This window comes from Petaurus breviceps, unplaced genomic scaffold, assembly GCF_028583685.1.
Source record: "Petaurus breviceps papuanus isolate PSGF00001 unplaced genomic scaffold, PetGlider_PUasm1.0 179, whole genome shotgun sequence".
NCBI classification, from domain to species: domain Eukaryota; kingdom Metazoa; phylum Chordata; class Mammalia; order Diprotodontia; family Petauridae; genus Petaurus; species Petaurus breviceps.
Window position 1 is genome coordinate 8,775,441 of NW_027185779.1, and position 19,484 is coordinate 8,794,924.

At 36.8% G+C, this 19,484-nt stretch overlaps 1 protein-coding gene across 1 annotated transcript in view; it reads right to left on the bottom strand.

Moving 5' to 3' along the window:
* Nucleotides 1–1,617: 1,617 nt before the first annotated feature.
* The window catches only part of LRRC69 (leucine rich repeat containing 69), a 140,071-nt gene continuing 122,204 nt past the window's right edge, over nucleotides 1,618–19,484 (bottom strand). The window contains exons 10-11 of the mRNA XM_069086579.1: nucleotides 10,019–10,198; nucleotides 1,618–1,707 (exon numbers count right to left, since the gene is read on the bottom strand). Of these exons, the coding sequence (XP_068942680.1) occupies nucleotides 1,618–1,707; nucleotides 10,019–10,198 (270 nt within the window). The remainder of the gene's footprint in view (nucleotides 1,708–10,018; nucleotides 10,199–19,484) is intronic.

Below are 19,484 nucleotides of genomic sequence, written 5' to 3' on the forward strand. Positions count from 1 at the left end.
GGAATGTGTACATGGAAATAGGAAAGCTACAAAAATGTACTAACTCTCAGCATCCAACTGAAGTCCTTTTTCCATTGTAGGTATCATATAAGTATTATGGAAGATGTCATCTACAAAAACCATTTTAAGTGGAGAGCAAATTAAGTGGAACAATGTTAGGTTTTTCCTTAAAACCACCTCTTTTTATAAACAAATTTAACCTTCATAACACTATCAAAGAAAATAATCATTATTATTCTCAATAAAGGGAGAAACTGAAGCAGAGACCAAATAATTCTTTCTCCACAGTAAAATCATGTCAGATTCAGAGGAGAAGGAAAAGAAATCTGTTTACCTATCCATGTCTGGAATTAATTTTTCTTTCTAAGTATACTGTCTTAGCAAAAATTCCATAAAATAAAAACATATCCCAAAAGGCCAAACTTCTGATTATTTGTTTGATTTCTGTTTCAACAAACCAAACATAATCAGAGTAAGAGAGACATAACTAGCATTGGGAGCCGGAAGCTTTGCCCCAGGATGATGACATGGGACTTCCACTGTCCCTACACCACACCTTGAGGTCCCCCACCATCCTCACTATACAAAGCGATTGGTATGATCCCCTCTGAGCCCCTGACCTGAAAGTCCTCCTGCCTCTGCTCCTCCTTCAGAGGGTAGTTTCCCTGAAACACAACCTATCTCTCCCCAGATTAAATTTACATCAGAATTACTAATTACTGCTCTGACCTCAGAGGTTCATAGGACTCTGTATTTGAAGCCAGCAGAGGCTTCAGAATAAATTGAGCCTAATCCTCTCCTTTTACAGATCTGAAGATAAGCTGAGGGATACTGATTTGCCCATGATCATAAAGGTAATAGTGACACAGCTGGATGTGGAACAAAAGTCCTCTGATTTCACAGTTGGTGTTCTTTCCACCACTGAGAGTCCATGTGCCAGAAAAGCAATCTCCTCTACAAAGCCCCCAATAAGTGGGCATTAACTCTCCCCTCAAATACCTTGAGTGAATGGGAACTCCTCATTTCCTGAGGCAGCCCATTCTAGTTTGAATACCTTTAATTCTTAAGGAAGATTTTTCTTATATAAGATCTAAATGTACCTCTTCTCATCTCTGGGGCTAAAAGACGAAGCCTAATTGCTCTTAATGGTAACAGCTAATTTGTGTATATATTAGACTTTAAGGTTTGGAAAGGACTTTACACAAATTAATTTGATCCTCACAACAATCCTGTAAGGGTCCTAATACTATCCCAATTTTGCAGATAAGGAAACTGAGGCTGACAGAGGTTAAATAACTTGCCCAGGGTCACACAGACAGAAAGTAACTGACACAAGAATTGAACAAGTCTTCCTACTCTGCATGGAACATATAACACCTAGCTACTTCTTGCATGGAATAACTTTTCAAATACTTGAAGGTAGTTTTCATGTTCCCCTTCTCCTCAAGAGTTCTTTTCTCCAAACCAAATATTCATAGTTATTTCAATCAGTGATCACAGGACCCTTCAATACTCTGGTTCCCTTTGTCTTAACATTCTCTTACTCAGGTCCTTCTTAGGTCATACCCAGAATGGAACATAATACTCCAGATGCCATCAGGCCAGGGCAGAATAATATTAACTACTTCTATTACTACTACCACCACCACCACCACCACGATCACCACCACCACCACCACCACCACCATCACCACCACCACTGACATTCTACTCTAAATGCAGCTTGTATATACCAATTTATATCCATGTCTCACCCACGACAACATAAGTTCCTTGGGAGTAGAAACCATTTTTTTGTTTTTTTCTTTATATCCCTAGTACAGTGAATGCCTGGCATGTGGAAGGTGCTTAGTAAAAGCTTGCTTGTTTGATTGATTAATATAAAAGCACTTCACATTCATTCTCATTTGATCCTCACAATAAGACTTGGAAGTATATACTAAAGATATTTTTATCCCCATTTTACCATGAACAAACTACCAGAAGAAAGTAATAGAGTCTCTCTGGACTCCAGGTCCAAAGTACTTTCCACTTCAGTTTGTCATCTGTGTGTCAACAGCTTCTAAAAAAAAAGATGCATAATGATCATGCCTATATTTTTAGGCAGCCTTTGATTCCTATAGCATTTATTGTGTCCTTCAACTGCCAGGTATTTATTGTTTTGTATTTTTATTATTTGCAACTAGGTTGTAACTTCCTTGAGGAGAGGGAAAATATCATATACTTCTTGCTTTCTGCTTGAAACATTTAGACTAATCCAAGCTGAAAATTTAAAATATGGATCACTTGTCAAGCACATAGATTACATTTAAGATGATTATTTGTATAATAGGTTGTCATATTGCTTGCGTTTCAATGGGTAGAGGAGGGGCAGGACAGAAGGAGAGAATTTGGAACTGAAAATGATTTTTTAAAAGGATAATCATGATTATATTATTCTAAAACCTTCTCTTGTTTTAAAAGCACTTTGAGGGGTGGCCAGGTGGCACAGTGAGTAAAAGCACCGGCCCCAGAGTCGGGATGACCTGGGATAGAATCTGGGCTCAGATACTTAGCACCACACCCAGAAATAACTGGCCGTGTAAACTTGAGCAAGTTACTTTGCTAATTGCTTAAAAAATAACAATAATAAAGCACTTTGAGAGATCATAAAAAAGGGAAAAGGACCCACATGTACAAAAATACTTATAGCAGCTCTTTTTTTGGTGGCAAAGAATCAGAAATTGAGGGGATGTCCATCAATTGGGGAATGGCTGAACAAGTTGTGGTATGTGAATGTAATGGAATACTATTGTTCTATAAGAAATGATGAGCAGGTGGATTTCAGAAAAACCTGGAAAGACTTGCATGAACTGATGCTGAGTGAAGTGAGTAGAACCAAGAGAAGATTGTACACAGTAACAGCAACACTGTGAAATGAACAACTCTGACAGACTTAGTTCTTCTCAGCAATACAGTGATCTAAGACAATTCCAAAAGACTCAAGATGGAAAATGTTATCCACACCAAGAGAAAGAACTATGGAGTCTGAATACAGATAGAAGCACACTATTTTCTTTTTTTTCTTTCTCATAGTTTTTCTCTTTTGTTCTGATTCTCCTTTCACAAGATGACTAATGTGGAAATATGTTTAGTATGATTGTACATGTGAAGCCTATATCAGATTGCAGGCTGTCTTGAAGAGGGGGCAAAAGAGGGAGGTAGAAAAAATTTGGAACTCAAAATCTCATAAAAGTGAATGTTGAAAACTATCTTTACATGTAATTGTAAAAAATAAAATACTGTTAAGGAAAAAAAGTAAAGACACTGAAGTGGTTTGCAAAAATAAATAAAAGCACTTTGAAATGCTATAGTGTGGATAACTGAATATACAGATATAAGATCAACAAAGCCCAGTTGATCGACTTCAGTTTAACTTTGGTTGGGAGTTGGGGAAGATGGGAAGAAGGAAAATGTAACTAAAATGGAAGGAGGAAAATGGAACTAAAATTACTGATGAATACCCATGAGTGTAGCCCTGACTACAAAGAAATCCTAACAACTCCTGTCTTTAGTCATATCTAACCTACTCTTACTGACATATTCAAATGTACCTGAGATCCTACTTACTCTAGATAAGTGCCATTTGTAAGAAGCCTATGCTACCTGACCCTTTCTCAGCATAAAACTATAGTATCACTAAAATCTGGCAAACACTGGAAACTAGTATGGATATAGCCTGAGTAGAACCAGTTACCTGAATTGCAATTGAGACATGGTTTTTTGTTCTTCTGAACCAAGTCAAATCAGTGACCCAGTATGGCAGTGAAACAGTGTATCACATGTGTTGCTCTCTTCTTTTTTGAGTATGCCCATCAAATTAATCTATATACTCTCAACAAAGCCTATAGTTACAGCCAGTGAAGGTAAGGCTTTCCTTCTATTACAGACCTTTGTCACCAGTCATCAAGTCATTAGAGGAGTCAGCTCACCTAAAGAACTCTTACTTAGAACATGACATTCTCGATGTCTAGAGAATTCTTATGTGTGTGGACACCTTGGCCATCCATAGTTTCAAGGCAAAAACACTTCTGGGGTCCACTGGAGAAAACAGATCCTTTATTTATAACTATGATACTATCCAACAGAAGAAATAGGATGTGATTGTTGAGGGATATAAAGGATTCCAGTGGGATAGACAGACAGATAAGCAGACAGATAAAAGTATTTATTAAGCACTTACCACTTGCTAGTTACTGAGCTAAGTACAGGGAAAACAAATATAGTCCCTACCCTCAAGGAGTTGAGACATTCTAATGGGGAAGACAATACTAAAAAGGGGGCAGAAAATCCCGGATAAAGTGGAGTAGTCCAAAAAGTCAAGGGCTAAGCTGGGTTGGAAGTAGTCGTGGCTGGCATGGGTACTTTCTCAAGGGGAGGTTCTGGGGACGAACTCATATATCTGAAGAAAAGACCACATGCGTTAAGGCATTGCCAGACTGAGAAGGCTATTGGATAGAGAAGCAATCTAGCAAGTCATGAGGTAACCCACAACTGAAATGACGAACAAAAAAAAAAAAGACATTGGATTTGGTTGAACAAAATGATAACCTTATGCCCTCCCGAGTTTTCAAAACAATGAATACACATTTATCATCACTGCTTTTTAGAATATGAATTGTGACACTCTCTGTGTGTTTGAATGTGTAGTGGCTGCTGAATAATCAGCATTGTAAAAGTCACATTCATCTTCCTAATCAAGTTACTTAGAATATAAGCTTCATCAATGTATGTCAGGGATATCTAGAATGGAAATAACTTGTTGTAAAGTAGGATCTTATATTAGAAGTAATGAGTAAAATTATAAAAACATAATCTTTTGTATGCTTCATTACTGTCAGCTTGTCATAAAAAATGGAACTGGGGTTACATTACAAGTATTTTCATGAGGCAGATTATGTTTTCACGCATTTGTAGTGAGGTTCATTCAACTGAATCTCTTTTGAGGGCAGTTTTAATTACATTACGTCATTCAATGCAGGGTTAAGAGTTCATTTTGCAAACTGTTCATTCCCTAAACTCCTCCACTTTAAGAGGATCTGGGGAAATGTTAAACTCAACTAATGTAACTATAAGAAATGAAAACCATCAAATGTATATCTTGGGTATGGGGTAACTCAAGTGTTTTGTAAGAGGTTTATGAGAATTTTTATGTTCCCTCCAAGTCACTAGTTCAAATGTGGCCCAGGTTGGTAGTGACTAAAGTGAGATCTATCTGTTTCTATTTCAGGTCTTAGTCACTGCTGTGAAAATTTTTTTTTTTAATTATCGAGGATACTAAAACAGGTAATAGTTGAGCAAACTCATTGCTTTAGAAATAAGAACTATTCCTATTATTGCTATAAGGAAGGATTCAAATAAAGAATAATTCAATAAGTTTTAGTTAATGAACTATGAAAAGAGAAGAAAAAACTTTTCAAAGATCATCTTCAAGATACCACAGCAACATTTCATCAGTGCAATATGACAATGTCAGGCAGCAAGATAATGCAGATGCTGGATCTGGAATCAGAAAGGCCTAGATTCAAAATCCTGCTTCAGAGAGTTATTAGCAGTGTTACCTTGGATAAATCATTTAACCTCTGCCTGCCTCAGTTTTTTCATCTGTAAAATAGGGATAATAACAGCAACTAACTCCCAGGGTAGTTATGAAGTTAAAGTAAGAAAATATTTGTAAAGCATTTTAAAAACTTTTAAGGGTTATTTAAATAATAGTTGTTATATTATTATTAATAACACAATCATTATTAAGCACCCAAATCAAAGCAGATACCATTTGATACTTGTGTGTGTGTGTGTGTATGTCAGGGATATCTAGAATGGAAATAATTTATTGTAAAGTAGGATTTCATATTAGAAATAATGAGTAAAATTATGAAAATATAATCTTTTGTATGCTTCATTACTGGTAGCTTGTCATAAAAAATGGAACTACTCTAAATACTCTAAATCAAGAAGAAAGATTCATCTATTGTACAACAACTCTTTTGCACAACAGTAGTAAAGGTTGCAAAGCACATCAAAGACAAGATGTTCCATAAAATTTAATATAGGGGGGGGGGAGGGAACAAAATGATGAAGACAATAAGATCATAGATTAAGAGCTAAGAGGGATCTTAGAGATCATCAGATCCAACTCCTCCCCCATGCACAAGGTCACCTGTACATTTATTTAGTCAAAAAAGCACCTTAGAAGCCATCCAGTCTACCTCTGCTTTACAGAGAAGAAAACTAAGGACCAGAGGGATTACCTGTATCTAAAGTCACACAGGTACAGTGGCAGAGGGAGGCTTTCAGCCCAGGGTCTACAATGAAGGAGTTGGATGAAATGGCCTCTGTTGTCTATTCTGGCTCTAAATGTCGAATACCAGGGTCCTATGACCCTTTAACCCCAAATCCAACCACACTCCTTCCATGATACCTTACTACTTCTCTAGCATCAGGAAATTGGTTTTCTTCTTATGGCTAAATAGACAAAGGAAGATCAGCACTTTGTTAAACTTAGTCCCTAAAACAAAGCAAGTTCCAGATATTTGTGAAGCTGAAGCAGGTTTGGAAAATTGAAGGCATACACTTGAAAAATGCGTATTCCTTGTATCGATTATCCACAAGAGGCATTACTTTTTCTACTGTACACATGACCTGATTTCAATTAAAAAAAAAACTCTACATCTCATGGAGAAGGGTGGTTTCCACTATTTAAAAATATGCATTTATGTAATATAATATTAAAAGGCATACCTCTTTGGTGCCTCATCATTATGGTTTTGTGTTTTTGTTCTTGTTTTTGTTTTTTTTGTTTGTTTTTGCTTTTTGGAGAGGGGAAGGCAGGGCAATTGGCGTTAAGTGACTTGCCCAAGGTCACACAGCTAGTAAGTGTTAAGTGTCTGAGGTCACATTTGATCTCAGGTCCTCCTGATTCCAGGGCTGGTGCTCTATTCACTGTGCCATCTAGCCGCCATTATTATTGTTATTGTTGTTGTTGTGAATAGTTAACATTTTCATAGTGCTTTAAGGTTCGCAAAGTACTTTACATGTGTTATGATTCTCACAACAATTTTGTGAGGTAGGCGCTATTATTACCCCCATCTTACAGATGAGAAAACTGAGGGAGACAGAGGTTAAGTGACTTGGCCAGAGTTACACAGCTTGTAAGCATCTGAGGCAAGATCTGAACTCTTCTTCCTCACTCCAAGTCCCATGTGCCATTCACACTGCTCCTCCACCTAGCTGCCTGACACCTTGGTGGTATCATACTTGTTGATTTTCGCATATTCACTTATGTAAAGTGTCGTTCTACCTCTTTATAGCTAAGTTTACAAGATTTTGATTATTTCTTATATGCTGACATACTTTTCCTTTTTAAACATTCTTTTCCCTTTAAAGAAAAGATAAAAAGGCAGTTCATCTGCAATGTCAGATCGTGATTGGTTGCTTTCCCTTTAATTTAATAATGGGCTACTACTGATCCTTGTTATACATTCTACCCTTAAATATCAAAGTCTCTTCTTAAGCATCTTTATGGCTAAACTTACTTAATGAACGTCCCCTGGCTTGGTTGCTGTTTATGTTTTCCCAGATGACTATAAATCACTTTTCAGAGACTGATCTCCAACTCCCTTTTAATTTTCTACATGCAACTTCTTCTTTATTTGCTCTCCTCCCTTTGGGCCTTTTTCTTTCTTCCTTTCTTTAGAATATAAATAATATTCCAGCACTAAGAAAATCCCAGAAACATTCACTGGAATCCACTTTTTACCACCAGAGATAGTCTGCTTCCTATGACCATGTTATTTTTTTCCTAGTATTTACAAATGTTCGTAAGTATAATCATTTTCGCATTATTATTCACCTTTACATCTGAACACTTTTTCTCATTATCGAGATTCAAAACATATGCCAGATTTGTAAAGCTCCATAAAAATTTACCTCAATATACACCCCTTAAATTTATACCTTACTAATTATGTTCAATGTTTTCCTTATAAGGGCTTGTCCAAAGAGACCTCTCTACATGATATGATGATCATGATCTCTATGCGAATGGGATACATTAATAGATGATGGATCTGACTAATCTAATTGTATTTCAAAGATATCAAAAAAAAGAAAGACTTTCATAAAGGTGGGTTGGGTTCCTCACAACAACCCTGTGAGGTAAGGGATATTATCCTAATTTTACAGGAGAGGAAACTGAGGCAGAGAAGTAGCTTGCCCAGAGTTACATAGCAAGTAGTTGTTTAAGGCTAGAGTTGAATTTGGATCTTCCTGACTCCAGGCCCAACATTCAGTGCCACCTGACTGCCTCTAGAGCCAGTTACAGAAGGTTCCATGCATATACTTCCATCATACTTTATCCTGATTCTCCAAGAAGTAGCTTCCTAAGGTTCTTCACATGGAGTTGTCATCTGTGGCACTCTGGTCATGTGCAAGAACCTGATTACACTATAATGCCTAAAACATCACAAAGACTAAAACTCTTTACAAAAGAAAAGTTTCAACTTAGGATAATGGTTTTTTTTTTTCTTAACACATGCACTACCTGCAGAGATCCATCTCCAGAATTCCCTTTCCTCAAAAGCCCCTTAGAAACATTTACAGGGAAACTTTTTTCACGGTATATATACATACCTCATATTCTAAAATTAAAGTCGACCATAAAATGTGACTTGTTATGGAGAAAATTACAAAAATTTTGTATAAGAAAGCATCTATCCAGAAAGGAAAAAAATTACAATTTTGTGTAGCCTTAGAAGACTAGAGTTTGCTGCCACACAGAATCCTTCTTTGTGCCTAAAATGATTTCAATGGGACCATATTAAGAAAAAAAAATCAGATAACCTCTTGTGCACCCACACTGGAAATGAATTTTCCTTTAATTTCTCTTTGAGAGAGTAGGCATAAGAAGCAGTTTAGTCTTAGGTCACGAAAGGATTTGCTATATCATGGAATTGTACAACAGGACAATTGTTTTTCCTTTACCTCCTCATTTGAACCTCTGTGAGAGATGGGAGTTATAGTGATTATGTGCCACAGAGACAGAGGCACAGATAGCATGACCAGTGTTGTCCACTAGCAACTGAGACCAAGGAGTCACCGAGACTCTCATTTGCTTATCATTGGTTGAACTCTCTTTCTTTCCTTTAAAATATCAGCTTGAGATAAGAAGTGAAGGCCCCTCTCCATTCATTTTGATGAGTTTTAATATTCATTAACATGAGCTTTAAATCTAGCCATATCAACAGACTTAAGTGGGAACAAGGAGAAAGAGGTGGAGAAAAATAGTGGCAACTGTCTCCATATTAGAGTTCTAGTATCTAGTTTCCTTTAAATTTTATTCCATTTACAATAGACTATTTGAGCAAAACATACTATCATAACCTATGAATGACACAGGAATAGGCCTAATAGAATGGAATCACCTAAGGGGTTGGTGCTCAAAGTCTGCTATAGATAGTAGATTCGTATTTTAATATCTAGACAAAAATCTCATTTCATATCTGAAACCAGGAACCCAACTGACAAGAGGTTAAAACATGAATGACTTCAGAGCCAAGTGCATGAAAGTAATAGCCATGTATAGTGACAAGGTCAGTCACTTAGCTTTCTCAGGCTTCCAGAAAAATGATTATACCCAGGAACATTTGTAAATACTAGGAAAAAAAATAGTGACTCTTGCTAGGATGCCTACATACAGAAAACAGAGGATAAGGTATTTGTCAGCTTTTTGAGTACTAACCCATTAGCTAATTAAAATATAGTACTCTTGATAATTTAAATTCCCTTGACTATATAACTATATACCCTTAACTATAATTAACCCAATGATTCCTGTATCTCTGTATGGAAAAGGGAGCAGCACTGAGCTCTAAAGTCACATATGAAAATCATCCTTGATAAAAGTTATCTAGACTCAAAAGGGTTAGACAAGGGAAAGAATTAGTATACCATTTAAATTCATACAGAAAGCACAATTTACCTTCATTGGAGGAAGAAAAATTACACTATTGATCCCTGAGGATAGAACACATTTTCCACATAATATACATCGCCTGTCGTTAGCAAGTATTCCCAAGATTTCTGGGTGATGTGATATGGTTCGCTGATATAATGGATCCTCCTCACTTATCTCATTCATAATACATCTTGCTGCAATTTCCTACAAGATTTAAAGAAGAATCAAACTCTATAGATTATTTTCACAGTAACCACATTGCATTATACTGCAAAAGGCAATTTGGTTTAATCAAAAGCTTATAGTAAATTAAAATTATGAAATCTTAGTAAAGAAACTGAAGGCCTTAGAGGAAGACAGGGTATTTTCATCGCTTGCTAATACAAAACATGGGTTTCAGAAGAGGAAGAAAGCTTTGGGAAGTAAATAGTTGGGTGAGAAGACAGTGTCTGAGAATGAGATTTGGATTTATGGATAGACTACTGCTTAAATGAGGGAGAAAAGTGCTATTTCCACGAAGACAGATACTATCAGGGTAGCTATAAGATAAAAAGGAACAATGGCAATAGATACACTCAGGAGATTAATAGGATCTAGGATCCAAGAAAGGAGCTAAAACTTAAAACCTATGACTTGAATATCTGTAAATGAATGAACAAAGTATGGCTAATAACTAGTGCTTCTATCTCAAAGAACCAAATTTGATCTCAGTAAATGATCACATATGTAATATTGTAGAGAGGACTTATGCTTCAGGTTGGGATTAAACTACATGACATATGGGTTACCTTCCAAATCAAAGATTCTGGGCTTCCATTCATTATTGTCTGAACAATAGACTTAGGAACTAATCCAATACTACCTTGAACTGTCACTGAAAAATATTGTTACTTTAATCAATCAAATCATAAACATTCATTGAATACCTACTATCAGGACTTGTGCTAAATTCTGAGGATACAAAAAGAGACAAAAGACAGTTTCTGCCCTCAAGGAGTTTACAATCTAATGGGAAAAAAAAAACATGAAAACAAATACATATGAAGCAAGCTATATACAGGGCAAATAGGAAATAATTAACAGAGGGAAGGCATTAGAATTAAGAGGAGTTGGAGAAGGCTACCAATAAAAGACTGGAGTTTAGTAGAGAGTTAAAGGAAGATCAATAGTCAAAGTGCGTGTGTGTGTGTGTGTGTGTGTGTGTGTGTGTCAGAGCAGAGGGGGTAGCACTGCCGGCATGGGAGATAGCCAGAGAATGCCTGGAGCTGAAAGATGCAGTGGATAGAAGAGTATGTGGTAGGGAGGAGTGAGGTGTAAAAAGCCTGAAAAGTTAGGAGGGGGCTAGGTTACAAAGGGCTTTAAATATCAAACAGAGCATTTTGTATTTGATTGTGGAGGAAATAGGGAGTCACTGCAGGGGTAGCGATGTGTGTGTGTGTGTCTGCATGCGTAACATATACATACACATACATATTAATATCTCCCAAAATAGAATGAAAGTTGCTTCTGGTCAAGGATCATACTTTATACTTCATGCCTGGTAAATGTTCTCAGTATTTACTGAGTTGAGTGATGGCAAATTGACAAAGAGAAGACTGCAGCTGTTTACAGTAACCACGGCATACACAAATTATAGCTACCTAAGGCACTATGTTGTATGCACTAGGGATGTGTATGAATGTAACAAACTTCAAGCAAAAACATTCAACTCAAAGCACTCATTTTAGTCCAGTGTTTTCAGTCTATAAATTTCTCTATACTGTTCCACCCTATATACACAGAGAGGAACTGGTCAGCAGGAGAGGAAGAAGGAAGAATAACATTTACATTGCTCTTTAATGTTTGTAAGGCATTCCTCTCTCTCTCTCTCTCTCTCTCTCTCTCTCTCTCTCTCTCTCTCTCTCTCTCTCTCTCTCTCTGTCTCTCTGTTTCTCTCTGTCTGTCTCTGACTCTCTATCTCTGTCTCTCTCTGTCTCTCTGTCTCTCTGTCTTTCTGTCTCTCTCTGTCTCTGTCTCTCTGTCTCTCTCTCTCTCATTCTGTCTCTGTCTCCCTCATCTTCTCCCTCTCACCCTCTTTCTCTTTCTCCATATATACATACATATCTAGAATTGAACACAGTACTTCTAATGTGGTTTGATTGGGACAGAGTACAAAGGAACAATTAAGTATTCAAGTATTTTTTAAACCTTTACTATGTACCAGGAACTTTGCTTACTTCCTTTTCCCTGGAAATTATGCTTTTCCTAATGTGGGCTTGCTTCACATTAGTTTTTTATCTACTACATCACACTGACATGTATGGGGCTTGAAGTCACCTAAAAACATATATATATGTGTGTGTGTGTGTATGCATATATATGTTTATGCACATATACACATATATACATTCATATATGTACATATGCATATGTGTGTTTTATTGCACGTATTGTTCTCATAGATGATGTAACATGTATATACTGTATATATGTGTATGCCATGTATAAATGTAACCTGTAATGTAATGTGTGTACATGTATATACATATACACACATATGTATGTGCGTATAAATATAATATACACTATTTGTTATATGGCATGGCTCTCTGAAAGGGGGAGGGAGAGAAATATTTGTATAATTATGAAGATGTAAGAAACAAAAGATATAAATAAAAGTTTATTAAAAAGGGGAAAAAAAACAATGTAAGCTCTTTGAAAACAGGGATTCCAGTTTTAATTCCCAGTATTTAACACAGTCCCTAGTATATAGTAAGTGCTTAATAAATGCTTATTGCCTGTTGCCCATTGCCTGTTTCTAACATGACTTTTTTATTTATCCCAGATGAATTTCATCTTATTAGATTTGCACCAGCCCTGTTGTCCAGTGTGTTAGCTATCCGTCCCAGCTTTGTGTCATCTGCAAATTCTCCTAGAGTGATTAACTCTGTAGAATGTACTCCATGTGATCTTCCCTAGCCTTCCTCTGAGCCCTCTGAAATCTGCTCTCCCAAAATCTGGAGTGCATGCCACACTATCCCTAGCCTACTTTTCCTTCTTTACCACAAACTCTAGGAAAAACCAATCATTTTCCTCTAAGGTTTCATCAGTTCCACCCTCTTGCAACCAGTTCCTCCCTGTTGGTGAGAATCAGATCCACAGTATAATTTCTTCCTGTTGTTGCCTGAACCTTTTGAAGTCTGAAAGACACATTAAGGCATGTCAAGAAGTTAGTGGCCACTCAGCTTTTGGCAGAGACAGCTCCAGCAGACATCTGGATAATTAAAGTCCCTCAAAACTACTACATCATGCCTCTTTACCAACTTTTGATCTGTTTCCTAGACTCTTCAACTATTTCTTCTCTCTGTCCAGGTGATCCATGGTTATAATCTGATAACAAAATATTATTTGTTCCTCCAGTAACCTTCACCCAAGTGTTCTCCACCATACTTCTTCCATCTGTTTCTTTGATTAGTTTATGAGTACACCTTCTTAATATACAGCTTTATCCCCATACTTTTTACTTATACTAGTCCTGTTTATTTTGAGTAAGATATATTTATTCAGAGCCATATTCCAGTTTCATCCCATCAAGAATCAGTGATAGCTGTGAAATCAAATATGTCCAAACCCAAATAATTTGGGTTAGAGTCTCAAAGTTCTCATGTTCGTTGCCTGATTTGGGGCAGGTACATATAGAAAATGAGACATAACTCAAAGTGTAAAACACATTGGTTTTACTACTGGGTATTTTCTTTACTTTTTCTCTGCTGAACATCTTGGTATACTATTTTCTCCCTTCATTTTAACTATTCTGAATGGTCCCTAGCTAGGTAGATATACATAAATAGTTTTCTCTCTCAATCTTTTAAATTTGAAGCCCTTTTGATTAAGGGTTTAAAATCCTTATTGTAAGACCCCAAGTAAATGTATTCTTACATTATTTTTCAGACAAATTTCATTTCTGTCAGGAGTGTCATTCCTATGTCTTAAGCCACAATCTAGAAATTCAAGTCCCAGTCTCAGGAATCATCTTTAATATTAGCCACATGTTTACTTCCTAAATCATTTTTTTTTCCTTTCTGCATTTCTTGTTTTTAAATACACAGCAGTGAGGAAAATATAACCTATGCCCCTTTGGTCTTCAGTTGTTTGCCTGATGCTTCATTTTCGCAATACTTTCTAGGTTCATTGTGGTTGTATCATTTTTGGTCAAATGAATCACCAGAAGTGGGCGTTAGTCATATGTTTTGACATGTCTTGAAAGGTGCTCTGCTATTTATTGAACTTATGCCCTGGGAGGACAACAGGTCTCTCTGTTATTGTTATCAAGCTGACAAATAGCTGCTTCTATACCCCTCAAATGGGAGTCATCAATATACCACTCTTCTTTCTCTGACCCTTGCTAACAGCTTTTGTGGCTCTACTTTTTTATTCACTGGAGGACAGACAGCTTCCTACTCAAAGTATGTAGCTCCTTTCTTTCAGGAATGGCTTCAAATCTGTTTTTTAGACCCAACTGTGCAGTTGTCCTTTTCTTTACATTTTTGATCTCCGTGGCATTCTTCTACTCTCCAATCTCCTGACAGGATTCAAGTTTTCTCTTTGCCAACTTCAGGGCCATTACCTTTCCTCCTGCTGAAGTCTCACTTCCATTTTTTAAGGAACATTTCATTATCCCTGACAATCTGAAGTGTGGGGAGACATTTCTTAAGTTCCTTCACCTTCTCTTTTGGGAGGGAACCAGTTTACACTTGGAACATAGATAATATTTCCTCATGTTTTTTTTCCAAAAACGCACCAGTCATCTCCCACCCGTTCCTTGTATCTTCAGAAAAAAAAAAAAACAACTATTACCACTAGTTTTTTACTATCCACCTTAAAATATATTCAGGTCTAACCAAACATCCCCCTCTAGGGAAAAAAAAAACTCAATCTTTATATCACACTTAGAGTTCTCTGTCTCTCTGTCTCTGTCTCTCTTATATATATATATATATATATATATATATATATATATATATATATATAAGTGTATCCCCTCCCTCCCTCCATTTTTCTCCTTCCCTCCTGATAAGCTTCTTGAAAAAGTTGTCCATCTGTAGCTCAGTGTCTCTACTTCCTCACTACTGCTTGCAAGCTGACTTGCAGCTTTTAATGCTGCTAAACCCATATACTTCTTCCTGCTTTGAGCACACGGGCACCAAACACTCCCAGTTCTCTTCCCATCACTCTAAGTGTTCCTTCCCTCTCTGGTTCTTCCTCTCCTCAATTCCTTAGTGTGGGCGCTACCTTTGGCCCGTTCTCTTACTATGCTCTCTTCCCTGGCAATTTCCTTCACTACCATGACTTCAATGACTACGTCTATGCAGACGAGTCCTAAAAATCCGCATTCTGACCTCTCTTCTGAGCTCCTAACCTAAATTAAACCAGAGAATCTGAGTCAGAAGGAATTTCCTTTTTAAGGTCTAAGTTGGAGGGTCAGTTTTCTTCGATTTCACACTGGTTTCTTTAAACAACTCCCCTTTCTCTTCCTGTCTTCAGAATTTTGTCTTTATGAGCTTCCCATTCGTCCTGAGTCTATTTAGTCTGAAGAATTTTAACGAATGGAATCTTTCCTATTTTATTCTGAACCCTTTAAAATGCACTTTCCCAAAATCAGGGCACACGTCAGCTTAAGCCTGGCTTTCCTCTCTTCCCCATGACAAACTGTAAGTGGGGCAGTCACTTGCCTTCGCGGTGCCCATCATTTCTCCTTCTGCAGCCCCGTTCCCCTTATTGGTGAGGCTCTCCGATCAAGGAAAAGTCTTTTCCCGGACTGCCGTGGCTGCGAGTCCGTGCAGAAGGTGGCCCCGGCATCTCCCCCAACGCCGCGGACCAGAGGACTGAGGCCGCTCTGCGCCTTCTCCCCCGCCCCCGCCTCCTCCCGTGCGCTTCACACACATGAGAGCCTTGGAAGCTGAAAACTACCAAGAAAGTGGAAAGGAAACTAAACAGAGGTTTAGTGAAAGAAGAGGAGGAACAGTTAATGGAAGAAAGGAAAAAGATAAAGGACAAGAAAATGAAGGAAGCTGCTCAAAAGAAGGCCACTGAACAAAAAAAATCTAAATGCCCGAACTGAAAATGCCCAGTGTAAGCCGGCCTCGGCCCACCAGCTCTGCTAGGGGCACTTACGCGGCAGCCAGTGCTCAGAATAATGCCAAGCGGACCCCAGCCAACAGTGAGCTGCGACAGCAGCAGGCCTTGCCTAGTTCCCCTCGTGCTGAATGCAGTACCACCGGAAACGTAAATAGCTTCAGCAGAGGTCAGCAGAAGCCTACTATAGCAACAAACCTGGGACCTGCTTCTAAAACCATGAAATACTCAGTCAAGAGGCAATAGTATAACAAATAAAGTCAGTGGCTAATGGAGAGATACAGAACAAAAATAAACAAACGAAATCAGGAGTTTGGAATTCTTAGAGTAATGAGTTGAGACTTCTTCAGAAAAGCCAGTAATTAGTAAAATCTTGTTGCCTGTAATTACCTATCTCCAGGAGAAGATGAAAATACAACCTTCCCAATACCTGTTTCTGAGTAGTACATACTTTCAATTTATAATATACACAAAAAGTTGGAGGTGTCATCCTGGCCATGTCCTTTTGGGTATCCATTTTTGCCAGAAAGATAGCAGTGGCATTGAGTCGTGTCAAGTACTTTAAAAAATGACTAGACCTAGCCTAAAATTTTCTAAAATGGAGATAATCTGGACTTTTTTTATTTTAAATTCTGGCTTTGGAATTGTACTACATTAATTTAGGTACTTTTTTCCCCTCAACATTTTATTTTAAATAATTTTGTAAATGTTTTTCATTTTCTATTACAAATATAACCATCAATAAAAATAGTCAAATAAATATATGAAATAAGAAAAAAATCTTACATAAATCTGTGATATTTAACAAAGTTTTTACCAATGAAATTTACAAACAACAGAAATGTTTGCAGTTCAGTGTCTTTGTACAAGTCTATTTCTACAAATTTTCAGGCTTTTTTCTTTTTAAAATATTGTTCTAGTCAGTGTACTGAATATGTTTTCATAGAAATTATGGACTATTATGAAATAATTATTTTATTAAATGATTAGCACTTTTTAAAAATAAAGATCATGTGAGAAACCTTTTTCATAAATGATTATTTATATAGATCCAACCTTATAAATATATTGGCTGGCAATCCCTATACAGTACAGGAAAAAAAAAGTAGTTTCCCATTTGAGTTTCTGAAGGAACAAAATTCTCATAACTAAAAAAGTGAAATGTAGTGATTTAGGTCGATAAGACTTGGGACTTATCTGTTTAGGCAGCATCAGGAAGAATGAATTCTTAGTAGAGTAATTCCTATATTCCTAGACATAGAAAAAGGCCTACCATTCCAAAATGCAATTCCTTAAATGTATTCATGACAATAATCTGATACCCAAAAAAACACTGCAGTGTGTCAACATAAACAAGCATAAGCTTTCCTCCTTGAATTCATTCTTAAAAGATTAGATTTTGTATTAGTCATTTTGTATCTGGCTGATTGACAAATTTGTCCAAACTCTTTCTGAAACTACTCTGCTTAGTCTGTAAAAGAGATCCAAAAGTTTATAACTCATTGTATGAAGCAATACTTTCTTTTCCATGAGTAAAGACTTCATCAAAACTTTATTCTCAGGGTTCTTTATGAAGAACAAAAGAGGTGATGGATATGGAAACTTTTTTAAAGCACTAAACAAATGTAACCTGTTTTTCTAAGCATTTAATTTCCATAAGTTTCAAAGTGTCTTACTATCTTAAGATTTGATTAACAAATCATGTTCTTCATTTGCCAACATTATTTCATAAATTTTAGTCATGTCTTTCACCTTGTATCTTTTAAACTAAAAGATCCTTTCAAAAAAAATCTACCTAAATATTGCAATTCTCTAAGCCTCATCCTTCAGTTATTTTAGCTACTCTTTTAATACCACATGGATATTGTTACAGCACCGTTTTTTTTTAAACAATTGGGGTTAAGTAACTTGCTCAAGGTTACACGGCCAGTTATTTCTGGGTGTGGTGCTAAGTATCTGAGCCCGGATTTGATCCCAGGTTATCCTGACTCTGAGACCAGTGCTCTTATTCACTGTGCTACCTGGCTGCCCCAACAACACCATTTTTATGTGAGTAAAATATTTTCTTTATAATACATTTCTTAACACCTAACAGTTTGTTGCACTTCTTATCTGCACGATTAGAAAGGCAGAATACATTTTATATTACAAAGGTCACTGGACTTGAAAACTGAAGTTCTCTGTTCAATCCCACACTCATAATTTACTAATCATGTTATTGCAAAAAAGGTACTTAAGCCCTCTGACCTTGAATTTTCTCACTTGGTAAAATGGAGGTAGTACTATGTGATCAAGTAATCCCAAAACAAACTGCCTTAAGCAACATTACAATAGTTATTTCCTAATAATAGCCCAATTTAGAATAACTCCTGGACTGTGGCACATATTTCAGAAACTTCCATTTGTTTAAATTGTTAAAAATTTACCTGCCACTCTTTGGCCCACTTGTATAGATGGGGACATAGTGGAAATCGTGCTGTAGCTGTAGCTGGGCTAGTTCTGAATGCCATCTGGGCCACTACTTATATGACCTTGGACAAATCATTCAGTTTTTCTGGGCTTTCTTTTTATTACCTATAAATTGAAGGGGTTGGACTACATGACACTTAGAATTCATTCAACTCCTTAATTTCATGTTATGATTTGTAAGCTTTTATTATATCCTGTTCCCATATGAAAGCCAGTAAAAATTTAATATTATCTTAGAGTTGGTAGATTTCAATGTATACTCCCTTCTTCATGTTACTTATGAATATTTTAAATAAAATTAGTCTCTGCATTAATCACTTTAAAAAAATAGTCTTTTCCCTTATGGCTTCTTCTGTCTTTAGAAGGAGGAGATTATCATCAAGGCAAAGTCAGAAATTATTAGATGCCTTCCTTTAGACAGAGAGATGATGCTAGCAGTGTGTGTGTGTGTTCAGTTGTTTCAATTGTGTCCGATGACCCCATTTTGGGTTTTCTTGGCAAAGATACCTGGAGTCGTTTGCCATTTCCTTCTCCAACTCATTTTATAGACAAGGAAACTCTGGCAAAAAGGGTTAAGTGACTTCCTCATGGTCACACAGCTAGTAAGTATCTGAAGTCACATCTGACTGCAGATCTTCCTAACTCCAGGCCTGGTGCTCTATCCACTGTGTCCCCTACCTACAGACATTCAGATAATTGAAGACCCCCCATTCCTTATTTGCTGTAATGAGTGTCAGACTTACAAGTATTTTATCTAAACACTTCAGTTATTGCCTCCTTCTCTCCAGGTAGTTTATAGAATATTCTGAATGAAATATTTCTTCCATAAGAATGACATCTAAAGATTCTGTCTTGGTCTCTCCTGGTCTGCACGATGTAGAATTAGTACTGATGTGTAATTAGTGTC